Source organism: Sordaria macrospora, chromosome 7 (genome assembly GCF_033870435.1).
Source record: "Sordaria macrospora chromosome 7, complete sequence".
NCBI lineage: Eukaryota > Fungi > Ascomycota > Sordariomycetes > Sordariales > Sordariaceae > Sordaria > Sordaria macrospora.
Window position 1 is genome coordinate 2,061,661 of NC_089377.1, and position 18,236 is coordinate 2,079,896.

General features: G+C 51.8%; 7 protein-coding genes across 7 annotated transcripts; 3 read left to right on the forward strand and 4 right to left on the reverse strand.

Moving 5' to 3' along the window:
* Positions 1 to 414: 414 nt before the first annotated feature.
* Positions 415 to 558, reverse strand: SMAC4_14099 (uncharacterized protein; the record flags this gene model as incomplete). The annotated part of the gene is made up of 1 exon (XM_066091772.1): positions 415 to 558. The coding sequence occupies one exon, from the start codon at positions 556 to 558 to the stop codon at positions 415 to 417; it is 144 nt and encodes a 47-aa protein (XP_065947756.1).
* A 1,973-nt stretch (positions 559 to 2,531) lies between these two features.
* SMAC4_14100 (uncharacterized protein) lies at positions 2,532 to 3,683 on the reverse strand (the record flags this gene model as incomplete). The annotated part of the gene is made up of 1 exon (XM_066091773.1): positions 2,532 to 3,683. The coding sequence occupies one exon, from the start codon at positions 3,681 to 3,683 to the stop codon at positions 2,532 to 2,534; it is 1,152 nt and encodes a 383-aa protein (XP_065947757.1).
* A 1,954-nt stretch (positions 3,684 to 5,637) lies between these two features.
* SMAC4_09414 (uncharacterized protein) lies at positions 5,638 to 6,816 on the forward strand (the record flags this gene model as incomplete). The annotated part of the gene is made up of 2 exons (XM_003345474.2): positions 5,638 to 5,694; positions 5,776 to 6,816. 2 exons carry the CDS (start codon positions 5,638 to 5,640, stop codon positions 6,814 to 6,816), a joined length of 1,098 nt encoding a protein of 365 aa, XP_003345522.2.
* Positions 6,817 to 8,991: 2,175 nt separating this feature from the next.
* On the reverse strand, positions 8,992 to 9,272 carry SMAC4_14101 (uncharacterized protein; the record flags this gene model as incomplete). The annotated part of the gene is made up of 2 exons (XM_003345475.2): positions 8,992 to 9,138; positions 9,195 to 9,272. The coding sequence occupies 2 exons, from the start codon at positions 9,270 to 9,272 to the stop codon at positions 8,992 to 8,994; spliced, it is 225 nt and encodes a 74-aa protein (XP_003345523.2).
* A 188-nt stretch (positions 9,273 to 9,460) lies between these two features.
* SMAC4_14102 (uncharacterized protein) lies at positions 9,461 to 9,637 on the forward strand (the record flags this gene model as incomplete). The annotated part of the gene is made up of 1 exon (XM_066091774.1): positions 9,461 to 9,637. The coding sequence occupies one exon, from the start codon at positions 9,461 to 9,463 to the stop codon at positions 9,635 to 9,637; it is 177 nt and encodes a 58-aa protein (XP_065947758.1).
* Positions 9,638 to 10,234: 597 nt separating this feature from the next.
* SMAC4_10145 (uncharacterized protein) lies at positions 10,235 to 10,926 on the forward strand. The gene is made up of 2 exons (XM_003343263.2): positions 10,235 to 10,518; positions 10,570 to 10,926. The coding sequence occupies exons 1-2, from the start codon at positions 10,353 to 10,355 to the stop codon at positions 10,827 to 10,829; spliced, it is 426 nt and encodes a 141-aa protein (XP_003343311.1). The 5' UTR covers positions 10,235 to 10,352; the 3' UTR covers positions 10,830 to 10,926.
* A 4,101-nt stretch (positions 10,927 to 15,027) lies between these two features.
* Positions 15,028 to 16,822, reverse strand: SMAC4_00637 (uncharacterized protein). The gene is made up of 2 exons (XM_003349701.2): positions 16,096 to 16,822; positions 15,028 to 16,038 (listed from the first exon to the last, which is right to left on the reverse strand). Exons 1-2 carry the CDS (start codon positions 16,103 to 16,105, stop codon positions 15,278 to 15,280), a joined length of 771 nt encoding a protein of 256 aa, XP_003349749.2. The 5' UTR covers positions 16,106 to 16,822; the 3' UTR covers positions 15,028 to 15,277.
* Between the last annotated feature and the right edge of the window lie 1,414 nt (positions 16,823 to 18,236).

Here is an 18,236-nt window from a genome sequence, read left to right on the forward strand (position 1 = left end):
AGTAGATCTCTGGTATGGCTGAGTGTGAATCCTACTGCTGCCACTCCCTTACGAACGTACGTGGCGACGCGTGGGTGGGTAGTAGTTTCCTTTGTCCATGTGCGGACAGGAGTGTAAAGAGCGTAGAGGGGGTGCCCGGGAATGCCAAGGCGGCCCTCGTAGAACCACGCTCGTGGCTCTTGGATCATAATCACATCCGCTCCAGCCTCACTAGCAGCTTGAAGGGCAATCTCGTGCGTGTCGCGTGCTCGTGCTACATTAGCCTGAAAGACACGTAGTCTGGAATTGTTCAGGCTGTCGCAAGAGGGGGTCGAGTGTCTATTCATAGGCCAGCGGCCCTCTTGGAGGGCGTTCTGTGGCGGCTAGAGCGGCGGACTGTGTCGGAGGAGGACGTACACTCGCTCAACTGGACCATTATTGTGTCCTCATCAACTGAGAGCTGGCTCTGGTCAGAGCTGTCGGAGTTCTCAGGACTAGAGGGTGCGGAAATAAGGCTGGACAGCTCGTTAGAAGACGTGGTGGTACTTTCCTGGCTGCCGGGAGAGGCATCGCGGTCATATTTCCTAGTGAAAAGTATGCCGCCTTCACGTCGAATCTGCTTCTGTTGTAGAGGGCGCTGATGCCATCATCGGTGGATTTGGTGGTGAGGTTGACCTTTCTCAAGCCGGACACCCTTCGGCTCCCATCATTGTTGGCGCCATCGATGGTGTTGGCACCAAGCTCATTATCGCCCAGAAGATGAACAAGCACGACACTGTCGGTATCGATCTGGTTGCCATGAACGTCAACGACTTGGTTGTTCAGGGCGCTGAGCCTTTCATGTTCCTCGACTACTACGGCTGCAGCAGGCTCGACGTCTCGGTTGCCGCCGCTTTCGTCGAAGGTGTCGCTCAGGGATGCAAGGATGCCGGCTGCGCCCTGGTTGGTGGAGAGACCGCTGAGATGCCCGACCTTTACACTGGCGATGACTACGATGCTGCTGGTGCTGCCATTGGTGTCATGAAGGCCGCCCAGCGTCTTCCCAGGAAGGATGCCATGGCTGAAGGCGACGTGCTCGTTGCCCTTGCTTCTTCCGGTGTCCACTCCAACGGCTTCTCTCTTGTCCGCAAGGTTGTCGACAAGTGCGGCCTGTCCTACACTGACAAGGCCCCCTGGGACAGCTCTGCCTCCGTTGGTGAGAGCCTTCTCACCCCTACCCGCATCTACGTCAAGCCTCTACTTAAGGTCCTCGCTCAAACGGGTCGGGCGGATGACGGTATCTCTTTGGCGTCTTGGACGCATAGGACACTCGGCGTGGGTGGACTCAAAAGGGCCACGGCAGTTGGCGCATTGAATGTGACGGTCACATTCCCCGTGGGCGGTATGTCCGCATTGTGGGCATTTAGCAGCGCGAGCGCACCCTCTGCGGCCATGCCACTCAAAGCATTCCGTGCATTGGTCCAGCGGGCGGCGTTTCTGGACGAGACGGCTAATGTTGCTAACGTCAAAAAGACGGAAAGGAGAGACAGGCTTTTCGAAGGAGATGAGCCAGGTTGCGTAGGCCTCGCCAGGATGGTAGTACTGAGAGGGACGGAGGGCGACAGGCTCTTGGCCGGTTTGGACGAGGACTTCGTCCTTAATGGCGGTGGTAGTGTCGACAGGAACCATACCGATCCGCATCGTCATGGGCACATTCTGGACGGCGTAGGTGACCCGTCTGGTCGAAGAAAGACGCGGCTGTCAATTTGGGGTAGGGCAGCCTTGCGGGTGAGGCTGGAGTGGGAGCAGGAAGTAGAGCGGGAGGCGGAGATGGAATTCGCACCGCGGGCGGCAGCTTCTGCGAAGATGGGCCCCTTCCCCTTGCTAGTAGGGGAAGCGGAGGCCTTCTTGCTTGCTGGGGCCGTGTGGCCCGGAGCAGGCGAAGGAGGTGAAGCAAAGCTTTTCTGCAAGGCGGCGGTGATGGTTCGTGCGAGGCGGTCAGCTTCGCGGGCGTGGGCTGGGGAGACGGCGGAGAACCGGGGGAGTTCGGTATCAAGGTAGGCGGCGAAGGAGCGGTAGATCTCCGCTTTGGCAAGAGCTTCAGAGACGAGGGTCTCAGCGAAGGTCGTAATGGAACCAGAAGCATTAGGGGTGGCGGTGGTGGTGGGCAAGACGGGCTTCCTCGTCCGCAGTCCGGGCTCTCTTGGCCGGCTGCGCCGTCGTGGAGGGCGGGGGCGGGACGCAAAGAAAGTCCGGCAGGGGGTAAACTGGTATTATGGCCGGCGGCGGTGGTTTGGGGGCCCCGGAGGGCGAAGGCGTAGACATTTTGTCGTTATGGTTATTGAGATATCGACCGTGGAAACGGCGATTTTGGTGGTGTTAGGTATTTTGCCGGCAACCAAGCGTTAGTACTAACACTTGGCGCCAAGACTTTTTGTTGCAGGAGGAAGAAAAAAAAAAAAACCTGGGCTTATGTATATTATAAAACGAGAACAATTCAACACAGCCATAAGTTTTATTCAATTTCTATTCCATTTGTGATACGTACATCAAGCTATGCTTTGATACTGACATCACCTGTGTTGTAATCTATATAGATCAGTGATGGCCTCCTCATAAGCTGCTATGATAGGTCTGTAGAGCTGCTCTGGATCTCCTTCGGGAGTTCCGATAATGATTCCCTTTTCGTGATAGGGAAAAAGAATATCCCTAATTTTCCAACAAAGCGGTTCCAAAACTTTGAGCTTCTCTGGAAACTCCTCCAGAACTATCTCAAAAGTAACGGACATGTTACCTTTCTTATTCATAGCAATCTGACTGAAACTTCCGATCTCCCATTGGTGAAAAACGCTCTCCTGAGGCGCCTTCTTGTTGCCAGAAAATCCGTTATACCACGATTGGCGCCCACACATCCAAAGAAGGACATAGAAAAACGATTCGAGGTCGTGACGATATGTGTGGTCGATGTTGCGCAATACTTCAATCGCCATGAACTGGATCGTGCCGGTTATTTGTCGCGCTCCGCTTGGGCCGCTATTCTGTGCTTTAGCCATGTCAAGGTCGATCAGCATGCCCTTGAGGCCATCTGCTGTTTCAGGGTCCGTGATGATGATGTTGTTTGGAGAAATGTCGCGGTGGAGAATTTTGCCAGTGACGAAGAGAGATTGGTGCGCCTTGATCGCATCTCGCATTGATTCTAGCAGTTGCTTGATATCAGTAAACTCGCTGATGACGCGACCGGCAGGTGAGATGACGAGGCAGGAATAGATCCGATCTTCCCACAGGTCCTCGCTAGGCGCAGATAGGGCCGGCTTGGTCTTGCTTGTCGACAACGACGGCTGGGTGCTCAGCTTTCGATTTAGCTTCTGGCTATCGGATCGCTGCCTCTTATTGGATCTGGATACGGTGTCGGTGGCGCTAGATGACGACTTGCGCTTATTGCCCGATATACTGGTGCTTGTTGAAGCCAATGAAGGGTCGTCCGCCCCGTTCTGAAACCGGTGAGCCGTTGGGAACTCCAGTTTCTTCCGTATTTCTGCAATGGTAGCGATTCGATGATGCGCTACTATTCCAGCTACCCCTTTAACACCCTTTTCCTTTGCTTGCGTTAGGTGGTCTACCTCCGCCGTCCGTTTACCCGATGCCCAAGCGAATTTGACAACGCTGTTGTCTTCGGTCGTATAGCAGGTAGTGCCGCGACTTACGATGGCCTTCTGCCTATACATCGCCCTATCCAACCTGATCCTCGTTGCTTGACCACCTGTGTCGTTTAGCGTAATATAGCGTTTTTTTTTTCCTCCCTCGATAACTCGCTCAATAAAGGTATCCCGGCCCATTGCCTCAGCATCCATCGTAGCATAGCCGACAAGAGCGCGCGCAAACATGTCCGTGTTTTGGTGAATATCGAAGAACCCGGAACTATACGCCCCAGCCCGATCGAAAATCCAGAGCTCCATCTTGGAGGCGCAGAGAAGGAAGGCGTGGACGAATCGACGGGTCGGCTGGTCGGCGAATACCTTGCGCACGTAGCGGGAGAGTTGCAGGAAATCCATCTTAAACCTGCGCTTCTCTTTTAACTTATTTTGCTCCCCAACAACCAGAATGTTCTTGTATTCATAAAGGGTACCCGCTTCTGTAGTTGACGCTTGGAAGAATATATCCATCTGGTCTTTCCCTTCTTTAAACTGGTGGGCAGATGCGGTGGTATGGAGCTTGTTCGGTGCCCCGGCTAGGAAGCGCTCTTCCAGGGAGCAAAGCCATTCCCAGACCGGCTTTTCATCAGGAGTGGCCGGGAAGCCCGTCCATTTCGTTCCGTTATGGGCTGTCTTGATCTTCTCTAACATTGCCTTCTGTTCGTTGCGCCAGTCTTTGGGGTCAAAGAACTTGTCCAAAAAACCCCCTACATCGCGGAAGGTGCAGTTTTTGATCTCGTGGAACAGTTCCTTTTCCACCACCTCGCACGTTGCACTATCAGCAAGCCGATTCGAACTGGTCTTGACAGGCGTTCCTTTGAACGTAGACGGAACTGTGGGGCGAAGACGGGGAGTGCGGGGAGTCAAGGTGTCGAGGAGACTGAAGACGGCAGCCCAAATGGCAGTGTCGTTGGAGTTGTCGACGACAAGGCGGACGAGAGGGCGAAATGGGTCGAGGTTCGCTGTCTTCCCTCCTTGGACATTTTGTCGCAGGTCCAATAGTCTGAGTGCCACGCTACCGTTTCCATCAGAAGAGGGTAGTTTGAACGCTGCGGGAGACAAGACAAGCGCCCCTAAAAGGGATGCAATAGATTCCCGGTACGCATCGTCGGCTTCGTTGGCGTCGCGCAATTTATCTCGAACGCGGTCAAGTGAATCACCGAGCGGATGATCTGAAATGATCTCCTTCTGTTCTTCTGAAAGAGTCATTTTGAGAAAGGGCGTGCTGGGAATTGCTGATTGTGTGGGAAATGGATGGGCAATGAAGATGGTAAACAAACAATGCTGGTTATTGAAAGAAGGGTGGGAGTAAACAAAGACCCACTAATTATGGACCCAGACATTGGCGTGATAGACCACGTGATGCTGGAAACTATTGGGTTCCCTAGTTAGCTGGCTCAGGTCCGTGAATGAGATGTTCAGATTGCTAATAAGAATGGGTGCAATTTTCACCAAAATCTGTTACGGTTCTGCACATGACATTAACACCACTGCAGTAATCCAAAATAAGGTGATTGGGACCGCTAATATTGATGGAAGATGGCCAGAGGTGCCAGACTCACCTTTTGAAATCTGACAGGTTGCGGAGGCAGCGAAGAAAATCTCCGGACAGCAAGGCCAAGGAGTCATTGGAATCAATCAGTGGTGGTTCTCCCGAAAAAGACCCGAGTGCCTTGCGATTCAATGCAGGTTTGTTTGTTTTGGCATGTCGTAACCATTCATAGTAGTTAGCTTGCAACACGGTTGGCGCAGCCGCCAACATCTTTATATACTAGTTAATGCATACGGGGCAAAGCTGCGGAACAGGAAGACGCCGAAGAACCAAACCACAATCAAACAAACCTGCATTGAATTAGGCACTTGCCCTTAATAACTAAATTAATTTTTTTAATTTTTTTTAGGAGAAGAGGGGAGGGGGAGAACCACTACTGATTGATCCCAAAATAATTTTTTTTTTTTTTTTTTTTTTTTTCATACCTTTGTAATCATGTTCTGTAAGGAGGAGGAGGTCATACGCAATCGTCTCCAATCCGTTATCTCCATCGTCGACTATGTGTGCCAAATTTCGGGTGCTCCTTCAGCATCCGTGGGTATACTTCACGACAACAAGATCATCTTCACCAAGGGCCATGGAACAGTTGCCGAAAACCAGCCTAACATCAAGCCCCGTCAACCCAGTCCCGATACAGTTTACGGCATAGGGTCCATAACAAAGAGCTTCGTAGTCGCGTGTCTTGCAAAGGTCCGTGGAGAGGGCAAGGAGGCCAAGTTCGAATGGAGTACACCGATGAAAGATCTACTTGAGGGATTCGAGACCGATGCAAAAATACAGCACATGGCCACTCTCTCCGATTTCCTCTCACACCGAACAGGGCTTAGTGGCGACATGTCCATCGCCCATCAAGGAGATCAAGAGTTCCTCCTTACAAAGGATGAACTTCTTCCAGCGGTTACGACACTCGACATGGTCGGACAATTTCGAAGTGATTGGATCTACAATAACTGGGGTTACAGTCTCGCTGGCTTAGTTCTGGAGAAGCTCTCAGGGAGGTCATTTGAGGAATGTCTGCGGGAGTACGTGGTCAAGCCGTTATCACTATGCAGCACAACAACAAGGCCAGATCCATACGGAGACTTTGCGTTCGCTCATGCGGCACTGGACAACGGTGATATTTACCAACTGCCAAAGGAAATCCCTTTTCACGGGAGCATATTCGAAACTGCTGGGGGCATCTACACAAACGTCAACGATCTTCTTGCATGGGCGAAAGCAATTCTTGCTGCGGAACAGAAGCTCTACTCCGGTCCTTTGAAGGAAGTCTTAACCATCTTGAGCAACCAAGTGCCTCTGGACAATCCTTCCAGAGATCACCGTTTCTACGGCTATGGATGGGTTCGAACGGCACTTCCAGACGTTGTTGGCCTGCAGGGAGACAACGCGGAGCTGTTCAGTAGGGACCAGCTTCCAGTACTCGGATCGAGAACTCAGCCCATGATGACTTATTACCATCAAGGCGCTGGGCTTGGGTATTATTCCGCAATCTTCATGTTCCCCGATTCAAATTCGGCAGTGGTGGTTCTAACGAACTCCATGCCCCTAAACGACGTAGCGGACTGGATCGCCCAAGTATACATCACCGCCCTCTTCCAATTTGAAGATGGGTAGAAAACTTACCTTGACCTGGCAAATAAGTACGTTGAACTGGCGAGGAGGAGTCGGGATCGGAAACTTGGTCTTGTGGAAAAGATGAGGATGGGCCTTGAAAGCGAACGCAGCAGGGCCCACTCCTATCCTCATCTGGATAAATACATCGGGCAATATTACAATTTGAAGAGGAATTTTTTCATCGAAATCCGGTATCGAAAGGATGAGAAAAAAAGCGGTTGTCTGGAGCTCAGGTTTCAGGGACGGGGATCACAGCGCTATGATCTTCGTCACCTCAAGGATCACATCTTTGAGTGGGCGCTAGATTACAACCAGCAAGTAAAGCGCGCTCGGTTCACAGTATGGGACCCAGAGTATTTCTAAATTGAGTTCAACAAAACAAAACACGGTCTTGGGGGGCTTTTTCACTCATCTGGGCACAGGGCTCGGGGCTGCCAGGGAAGGGGATGGCTCTAACTCGACGCGAGAACCCACGCACACACCCACGAACTAGTGAAGAGCGCCGACACTAATAATGACACACGCATCCCAGTTGATGAGATAACATTCAAGTCCCGAGTTTCAAACCGAGAAGAGAAGTGATATGGATTGCTTTCGCCTCAAAGAACAACCTTGCAATTAATACAAAAGCAATGATATTGCCGTCGTTTTTGCCCTCCGGACCTTGCCCGGCGGCTCAGGCCTGGGGAAGTCTTTTATACGGGATAATTTCTACTCAATTGCCACGGTGTTAGTTGGTATGTTGCAAACCAACAATGGTTATGACATGCGAAGATGGAAGGGAAGAGGTAGGCTAATACAAGCAGAGGAAGAAGGTAGCCTAATGCAGGCAGGAGGAGGTCTGAATGTGATAAGCATCGTGGTGCAGGAGCAGGGATGGAAGGGAGGAGGTAGGCTAATGTAGGCAGAGGAAGAAGGTAGGCTAATGCAGGCAGGAGTATGTCTTTAGGACAGTGGTTGGCTTGCAAACACACTGTTGAGCCACCGCCCTTTGTAGACGAGTAGATTAGCTGAGAGAGATGCATACTGGACACGGCTGGAACGGGAAAACGCCTACAGATTGGGCGACAAGTCAACCACAGCTCTGGGATCTCATGCCAACTCCATAATTGCAGGCGTCTTCCTGTTCCGCAGCCCTGCCCCGTATGCATCTCTTACTACACAGCAAAAGGCAGAGTTTTGGTCAGTCTCGAGATATTAGCAATGTTGTCAGCAATAACGATACTAAAGGGAGGAACTATGAAGAAAACGAGGAGCAGGAAGAGGACGAGGAGCAGGACCAAGGGCATAACAACGAGGATGGTAATCAGAACAGCGACAATGACACTGACGCCGCTATCATTGTCGGTTGCGGTGATGCTCAAATCAAAGTTGACAGCAACAAGAAGGATACTAATACCGATACCGATATCTAATCAGGTCGTCAACTCGCAAGCCCAACGATAGACAATGGTGCCATCTTGCGATTCACCAGACGCGTGATACATGACCGCACTCATCGGGTTATCCCTCAAATACTCCATCACCTAAACCATCTTATACGCGTCTCAATTCTCTCTGACCAGGCCCCCTATAATCCACCACCTCCTCAAGCTTAGCATACCAAGCACTTGTACGCCACCCATGCCTAAACGCAACCCTAGCATACTTCGGGCTCACCGAACCAAGCATCCAATTCCTCAGCGCGGCATCATCCTTCTCGAAATCCTTCCAAATCCTATACCTAGCCTCAAACGTAGCCACATCTGTCTCGTACGCAGCCCTTCCCCTCGGACTGAGATCATCGAGCGACACAAACAGGTCGTCGAGCATCTCATTGCGAGGGTGATGGGGTTCTCCGACCATCTGACGGGATCCGACTTGGGCAATGACCATATCCATAAACAAGTAGGTAGGGGACAAAAAGATCACCGATGGATGGGTGATGTTAGGAAAAGGCAATGGCTTGGCTGGTTATGTGGATTGTATTAAAGGATTTATACAACCTCTCCTGCAGGGATGTAAAATGTTAGCTTGGTAGGGCAATCCTGCAAGAAACAACCCAGGGCCCAGATGGCCGGTGCACGCGGCACGACATCACGTGCACGTTCCGCCGTGCCGGGACCCATCCGCCAGTGCCGTGACACCGAACATCGTTCGTTATGCGGTGTTATGGCTTCCAATCCTCCTCTGATCTTAACCCTCCAAGGTCCGGTCGCCTTCCTCCCTGTCGGAGTCAAGGTCGAGATCATCATCATCCTCCTCGCTGCTCACCTGATCAAGTTCATTTTGCAACAATTCCATGATCTTCTCCTGATTGTTCTCGAGGACCTTTGCCACGATCTAGTGATAGTAAGTTTCCAGTTCCTCATCTTACTTTTTGCTGCTCGTTTGCTTACCTTGTCTGTGAGCAGATCCTTGGCCTTCATGTAGTCGCAACAATGCTCGATCGCATAGTCTTTCACCGCTTTGGCCATTTCCGGGGAGAGTTCACAGCCGGGGTGGGCGGGGATGGGAGGTGGGACGAGGACGGTTCCGTCCGGTCCGGTTATGGTGCGCGTGGATGTGCCCGCGATGCCCGTGACCGTGGTGATGGTGAGGCCTGTGGCTCCCGTGCCCGTGGTCTCTGTGAAAATCTAGGATTGCTGGGCTGGCGCTTCGCGGCATGGTCTCAAGGCCACTGTGGCGCTCTTCCCGGAGGCACAGGCCCGACCACGCATTACGATATGCCTTGATAACACGTCCGTCATTAGAGGACTCCGAGGAACCCCAGCTGCGTCGTCACAAGCGGCTTTCCTCGATTTCCGCGCCATCCGTAAGGGCTATGGCCCCAGTCTGGTGAACGTCCGCTGGGTTCCCGGCCACAAGGGCATCACGGGCAACGAGATTGCTGACGAGCTCGCTAAGGCGGGCGCCGAAGGAGGAGAGGTAGTCAATGAAGGCTTGGCTACCCTTGGGCACTCAAGGCGGCTTGCTAAGAGGGCGGCGCGTACGGATTTCAAGGCATGGTGGGCCGCGAACAAGCCAGAGTCATATGCAGACTACCGGGCAGCTCTTGACAAGGGTGCCAAGGCTTTCTTCGGTCCGGACCGACAAAAAGGCTTGGCAAAGCTGCAAATGTGCTCCTACCGGTAATGTCAAACGACGCCGCTGAGTGGGTAAATCCGACCGTGCCATTCAGGCAACAGGATGTGGGGCGGCTCTTTCCTTTGTGACCCACTCTCTGAGTCACGTGTATTGTGGAGCCTTCGAACACTCCGTGCAAGGCTCCCTTGTATTCGTTGTCTTCTTCTCTTCCAACTACTTTCGTGAATGCAGTTATCATGCCATTTACTTTCTCCAACCAAGCCGCCAATGAATCATTTTCCTAACCTATTGTTCCCAACGTCTCAACCGTCCGTCATTCTGACAGTTGACCAAACGATAAGACTAGACACGACATTTCACGAAACGCGACCTTCGCCCCCTTCTATAGCGTCTAGCTTGATGTCTCCCAAGGTTGGAATGCAAATCTTAACTCCAGCGCGCCGCGTCTCAAGAACATCATCACCATCGCCATGACGGATTGGGCTCAGGCGCTCGTCCTCGATCAGCAACAGATCATCCAAGATCATCCCATCGGCACAGGCCTAGATGCCTTCCGTGCTTCGTTCGAATCAGTCTGTAAAGAAAAGGGCATCTCCTGTCCTACGCCAGACGCGCTCCGTCAGCTGGACAAAAAAGGTGAGTGAGACAGGCCCACGTTGCCGAGATGCCCATCTAACCACTGTTTAGGTTTGCGGGGTCTAGCGTTTAGTCTTCTGGACACACTCCAAACCCTCCCTATTACCCGTCTTCTACGTTCGAATACGGGCCGTGCCAGTCTTCGAATCGATCTGTTCAGACGCCTATCCGCCTTCGACCCCGACGACGTGGACAACTTCGACTCGGACCAATTCGAACCACTTTTCAATGCAGTCCTCACCAACAAGCCCGACGATGAGATCTGGCGCCAAGTGTACTGTGCCGTTACCGAAGCCACCCCGCCTCCCTGACCGATAGCATCTTACCTTCTTCAAACTCCGCGGTCTATCAACACGAGCAGCTTCGCAAACTCCTCCGAGCTCCGCAAACATGTGGACATGGTCCTCAAGGATGAGATCGGCGCTATGTACGTCGACCTTCCTGACTTCCACGACATCTTTTTCGGTCGGGTGGCGGGTCTAAAGACAGCATCAGAGGCCGTCTTCAACAAGTGCACGGAAGGTAGCGAACTACTCTTCCGTAGTGGTTGGCGCGGGTGGCCGACAGATGCGAACCAGGACCGTGTCCTGGACTGGTTTGCAGAACTGAGCGAGAAACTGGCAACGTTTGCAGAAGAGTACGATCCGAATCGAATACCGACGCCGCGACGTAGGCTGCTGGTACAACCCAACAAACTGATCCTCGGCTCGATAGCGGAACGCAAATTGGACGTCGGCTTCGTGGATGACCCAAAGGCTGGAAAGGATACTCCATGGCGCTGGTCGCATATTCTCGTACCGGGCGAGCTGAAGAGCAATCCTTCTGCCGATATAGCGTCAAAGGCATGGCTCGATCTCGGGAGGTACGCGAGGGAAGTGTTCGCTCAAGACACGCAGGACAGTCGACGCTTCGTCTTGGGATTTACCATCTGTGGATCATTCATGAGGATATGGGAGTTTGATCGGCTCGGGGCCATCGCATCGGAACAGTTCAATATCAACACGGAGGGCTTAAAGTTCGTATCAACAGTCCTCGCGTTTCTCTGGATGAGCGAGGAGGAGCTTAGGTTCGACCCATCTATTATAAAGGAGAATGACAAGCGGTTCGTCCAGATCAAGAGTAATGACTCAACAGAGCGTCTTATCATTGATAAAGTCATGCTACGCGCACGTTGTATATCCGGCCGGGCAACGACCTGCTGGAAGGCCCATCCCGAGGGAGACCCGCAGACGTCACTAGTCATCAAGGATTCCTGGCAGTACCCTGAGCGCGACGAGGAAGGGGAGCTGCTGCGAGACGCGACCGATAAAGGGGTAGTGAACGTAGCTCGATACCATCACCACGAGACAGTCCAGGTGCGCGGAACCGATGACGATGTCCGAAGCAACGTTCGAGGAGGAATAGATGTTAATAAGGCGAAGAACTACAAGCCGGAACACTCGACGCCGCCAACCAAGACAGTTACGGCCAGTGCCTCGCGGAAAGGCCACAGTACTAGCATAGCTGGCAAAAATCGGTCATCTAGCCAAACCGACGCCGCTTTACCCTCCAGCAAGTGATCCTGTACGACTCAGGCTAGCAGTAATGCGCTGCTAAATCGGGTACATCGACGAGTCATTGTTCGCGACTATGGCCAACCCATCTATAAGGCAAGCTCCCGAGTGGCCCTACTTGCTGCGTTGGAAGGCTGCATTGACGGACACGAGTCCCTATGGACAAAGGCCGGCCTCCTTCACAGAGACATCTCCATCAACAACCTCATGATCAATGAGGACGACAACAACCCTTCCTGGCCTTCGTTCCTAATCGACCTAGACCTTGCTGTTAGAAAGGAACGAGAAAGTGCCTCCGGAGCAAAGGGCATAACCGGCACCAGGGCGTTCATAGCAATTGGGGTCCTTCTGGGCGAACAACATTCCTTCATGCACGATCTCGAATCATTCTTTTGGGTCCTGTTCTGGATCTGCGTCCACTACGACGGGCCACACAAGAGCAGGGTTGTTGAGTTTGAACAGTGGAACTATTGCGACTTGGAATCATTGGCAAGGGAGAAGAAGGGGCAAGTGGATGATGAAGGAGATTTCATCAAATCCGCAGAAGAAAACTTCACGCCATATTACCAGCCGTTGGTACCTTGGGTCAACAGACTACGGAGAGAAGTATTTCCGAACGGTGGGAGGTGGAAAAAAGAGAACGAGGGATTGTATGATCGGATGAGGGGAATTCTTAGGGAAGCCCGAAAGGATCCAAAGGTATAATGCAGAGATAACCGCGAATTAGTGTAATTAGCAGAGAGAATCACATACAGTGATCTGCTCGCACGGCTTCCAGCTCCTCCCTATTTGCCCAGTTCAACCAAAATGCGGACTGGAGTAGCATGAAAACAGCCAAGTCATTCAAGAAATGGGGCCGGGTTTTGACGTCTAATGCCCACGGGCGAAGTATTTGATACTTAGGTACAAATAGAATATACGTCTTGCTTTCTCTATTTCTATCCAAGAAACGTATCTTAGACATCAGAAACGGCGCTATATCCAATCTAGATCTGCGTCCACTACCACGGGCCAAACAAGAGCAGGGTTGTTGACAAATTTGACCAATGGAATTATATCAGCCCTGTAATGTTGGCAAGCTTGAAGAAGGGGCAAGTGGCTGATGAAGGAGATTTCATCAAATCCGCAGAAGTGCACTTCACGCCATACTATCAGCCGTTGGTACCTTGGGTCAACAAACTACGGAGAGAGGTATTTCCGAATGGTGGGAGGTGGAAAAAAGAGAACGAGGGATTGTATAATCGGATGAGGCGGATTATAGGGGAAGCCCGAGAGGATCCAGAGGTATTACGGAGAGACAGCTTCGCGAATTAGTGTAATCAGCAGAGAGAATTATATGCAGTGATCTGCGTGCACGGCTTCCAGCTCCTCCCCATTTGGCCAGCTTAACCAAATTGTCAATTGGAGTAGCATTTCTCAATTAACATTATTCTCATCATTTGTGATCTATCTTACAAAGGCTGTTGCTGCGGCCAGGGATCGTGTAACGTCACCACTTCGCCGGGGTACCGAACGTATTAAGGACACTAGACGCTCCTTCCAGGCCCCAAGTCCAATTTAGGCGGATATCGGTGAAACCAGGATGTGTTATTGGCCGTCTGTTTTCCTCTAGAGCCTGAACAGGGCATTGAACAGTGTATCTGGACGTCTCATTGCGCTTCTCCAGGAGGAACGTCGGGAGAGACATGAAGTTGGCTGAACAAGTTGCATTGGCGTCAACAACATGGGATAGGGATCTAATGACAAGCATCCTGCTACCTTGTCTGGGTGATCTGAGTTTCTCTCTCCTTTCTTTTTCATTTGGAAGACACCTTCTCTAGCGTCTTACCATCCTAGAGATAGGCCAATAGAGGCAGATGAAAGAGGTAGGTCAAGGCAGACGAGTGAAAAGTCGGGCTTGTGCATACTTTAAATAGAGTTAGCATCAGATCCCAGAGCTGTGGTTGGCACGTCGAACGCCGCCAAGATGTAGGCGTTTTCCTCGTCATCTGCCCAATTGTATTAATCTCTTTAGCGCTGCCTCCACACTCATCGTAATGCCTCCGTAACGAACGATTTGATACGGGAGGTGATTGTTCAGTTTTTTGACCCTACCACGTGATTAAAAGACCCGATTGATATCCTTCTCACTCCCATACACAAGCTTAGTGAGGGCCAGACTAGTAGTTGGGTGTGTGACGACCAGCGAATCCCTGGTGTTGTATGTTTTTTTTTCCTGCGTTTACATTCTTTGGGGGCTCCTGAGCACTACCATAGGTCGTCACGGCAGTTCCCACGCAACCACGCTTGTCTAGTTGGCCTGTACTGGTTTATCTCTCCCTAGCACTCCCTGACTCACTCACGGCAGTATCTGTTTCAACGTACTAGATAGGGTTTTAGTTGCGATCTTGTTGAGTTTGACCATGGTGTTAAGATGTCGGAATACTGTATACCGAAAGAAGAGGGAAAGAAAAGATAACAAAAAAAGAGATATTATGAGTCTGCCACTCCACGAGATGACTATAGAAACATCGTTTCCAAGAGGCCCACAAACAAACCAAAATAGATGGCAGTGTATGTTGGGAGTTGCTGGCTATGACTGATGGAATGTGGAAATCAGTCAACAAGGGAGTGGCTGCAAGTAGCAAGCGACAGAAAAAAACACATATCAAACATAATCTTCGTCTCTCACCTGACGTGGACAAAGACTAAGAACATGTTCACAACACAATCTACAGAGGGTTGTAATCGAGGGCGAGGGCAATTGCACGTATAACCACATGCCTTCATACAGTCTGGAAAGCAGACATATAGTGAATGACAGATTGCGCTTCACCCTACGACGAGCTCAACAGCAGACAGGCTTGTAGGCGAGTGTCAGCAAGTCACGATGGTTCGTATGTAGATCTGGCCAAGGAACATCGCATCGCAGAGCATTAAGTCACAAACTGGGAGCGGTCACACAAGGCACAATGGAAACATGATTGAAAAACATTGAAAACTTTTAATTTGGTTTCCGCTGGATGTGAACAGCTAGGAAAGGTATCTGAAAACCCCGAGACCAGTAATATCCCTAGTCGCGATCTATGGATCAAACGACGCTCAATAATCAAATAATAATAACCCAAAAAGAAGAGAATAAGAATTTCACAAAAGACAATGAAACCCCTCCTCGATGCCCGTCATCGAGGGATATTTTTTTCATTCAAGGAGCCGAAAGGTTCGGTTTACTCCGTAGACGCACCATGAGCCAAAGCCAGGTTCTTCCAACGGTCGCGCTCTGCCATGAGTTCCTCGATCTTGGCTTCCAACTCCTCCAAGCGCTGAGCCTTGCGCTCACGAGACTTGCGAGCAGCCAAGGTGTTGCGGGCGCGCTTCATGGCAACGACATCGGAAGGATCTTCGACAATGATGGGAGGCAGAGGCTTGTCGCGACGGCGAGAGCCAACACCAGCGACCGAAGAGTGACGACCGCTGGGAGAGCTGACAGACGACTTCCTCCTCTGATGACCAGAGCCCGGAGAAGAAACCTCCAAATCCTCAGACTGTGTAGCAGGCGAAGCTTCAACAGAGTGAACTGTTTGCTCGATGGTCGGCTGAATGGTCTGCTGCACAGGCTGGATCAACTCAGGCTGCGGTTGTGTAGGCTGCTCAGCCTGAGGGAGCGGGTTGGCATCAGGGAAAAGCGAGAACCAAGAGTCTGGGTTTTCCAGGTCGCTGTGGCCAAAGCTGGGAGAAATGTCGAAGTGGTCGAAATCTGGCGAACCATCGAAGATCGAAGGTGAAGTCAAAGCCGTAAGAGCAGTGGAGCTAGGGGCAGACAGATACGGCTCATGGAGCAGAAGCTCCTGAGGCGAGACAGTGCCCATGTTGGAGACGGAGCTGGGGACGCTGCTCGAAAGATCGTATGTCTGGTTGGCAGGCGAAGCGAAGGCCGCCTCGGTGGTAGCTCCACCGTCAAAGGTGGCGAAATCCAACAGGTCCAGTTCTGAATGAGGTTGTAAGCGCATGTCGGCAGGCGGCTTATGGTAGAAGGTGTAATTACCTGAGAACATCTTGTTGCCCTGCTTTCCGTGCGGAATGCTACCGGTACTTTTGGGAAACAAGGGGACAGGAGGGCGCTGCTGTGCGCGGTTCTGAGTGTTCAGGTTCAAAGCTGAAGAAGGTGCTGAGGAAGCGTAGAACTGTTGCGGATGCGAGTTCTGAGTAGAGCTGTACCGATTGGTGAAAGCCGAAGAAGTAGTTGGGTGCCCTGTTGCCTGGATGATGTTTGCAACTCGCTGGTTCTGCAGAGACGGAGAAAGATGCTGGCTACGATGTTGCTGATTCAGGTTGATACCTCGGGTGGGAGGCTGGAGAGCGTTGCGATTATGTGGACGGTGTTGTCTGATCGGCTGATCGAACAAGACAAAGTCTTGAAGTGGTGGCTGTTGTTGTGCTGGTGATTGCGCGGAGAGTGCCGGCAGGCTTGGTGAACTGGAGGGAAGCCATGTTGACTGTTGGGAATCCGTGGTGAAGACTGGGAAGTCTTGGCCGTGAATGGTGGCGGTGGGGGTAAGAGAACTTGAGCGCGAGCTACGAAGCTGGGTGCTGAAGTTCAGATCTACCTGGGAAGGGAGAGCTGAAGGGGTTGACGAAGAGGGGGAAACGTAAAATTGTTTAATGTTGACGGTTACCGAACTGAAGTTCGAAAAGACAGGGGAACGGGGCGCTTTAACGCATCTTGATGGATGCCTCTGGTGATACTGTTTTGGTTTGGTAGGATGCGTTTGGTTGGAGAGAAGAGAAAGGAAGGTCAAAGAGAGAAATGGGCGGAGGGGATGGATTTTGTATCAGGCAGCAAACTGGCCCTGGCTGCAGTGCCGGCAAGGCACCCACGCACTGCCGCGCAACCGGCTGGCCGTTGCCCACCGCGAAACCCTTCTGAAAGGCCAGATGGAAGTGTACCACAGTGTGAACAGGAGTTCAATGCAGACGCCAGGGATCCATCGCCCACCCACTGGATCCTATTGTACGCTCTTATTGGTTGGCCCACGGTCTACCGAAAGGGGAAGTATGAGTCACAGCACCTAGACAAGAAATTGGCAGTATCACAATATGAGAGGTGCAGATATTCTGTAGTGTGTTGGATGGAAGCACGAAGCCGTCCTGCGGGTTGGTAAAGCACTGCCCCACCTGAGGCAGTCAGCCCCGCCGACCGAATTGCCAAGAGCCAATGGAGACGGAAAGCCAACGCTGATGGAGGGACCTCGCTCGCTTGCCTGGAGGTGTGGTGGGAGGGACAGGGACACAGGGCCTCCAACCAAGGGCGCGGAAAGGACGATCCCCAAAAGCCGCAACGACACAGAAAGAACGCATCACATCCAATACCTCTATGGCTTCAAGCCGGCTTACAGCAGAGCTTGGAGCTGACGCGTGTCCACACCTCAGGCATCCATCCAGCCATCATCCAGGCAGTTATGGAAAGAGCCACGAAAAGGCCACGAGTCCATTCAAGAAAGGCCTCAAGCCAGCAAAGTTCTCCAGGTTGTGAAGGAGGCAGAAACTGAAGCAGTGAGGGCACTATCACATCATCGGTTTGCCGGTCCGCGGAAGTGATGTCCCCCTCCGACCACCGAAGAAAAAAAGTTGCAGCCGAATTGCGTACCGACGAAAGACCGATTCCTGTTTGGAACGGGAAATCCGACTCCGTTTTCCTCCACTTCCCAAGAATTGCGCAACTGTCTCCCGCATGGTTCCTCCTTGCTCCCACAGTGCTGTGAACACAGTCGCGGCTTGTTGGAGCGGAAAATACCATACCCACGGGAATAGTAGCGCCCTCGGTTTTTGTTTCTTTGTGCGGAATTCTCCTTCTCCTCCGGCCAGCCTTATCGAGCTGTGCGGTCCATGTGCCAACGATGAAAAAGAAGCTCACCGACGACAGACCCGACAGAGTTCTCATGAATATGATACCGATATCGGACAGTCGAGTTTCATACATAAAAGGGCTGGCGGCATCTGAAACTGGTTTTGTTCTTCTGTGAATGTGAAGATCTCGCAGCAACGTGCCATTCAAGATCAACAACAAGCTTTGTTGTCGTCAAATCACAAAAGTCAATTGCAGATTCCTCTCACACGTTCTCCGCGGGGAAGCCATGGATGCTTTTGAGTGGATGAAGCTTGGCGGCCAGGGCGGTAGCGGGCATC

Coding starts and splice junctions, on each gene's coding strand:
- SMAC4_10145 (XM_003343263.2), top strand. CDS start 10,353: ATGACGGATTGGGCTCAGGCGCTCGTCCTCGATCAGCAACAGATCATC. Junction 10,519..10,569: donor CCGTCAGCTGGACAAAAAAG/GTGAGTGAGACA, acceptor ACCACTGTTTAG/GTTTGCGGGGTCTAGCGTTT.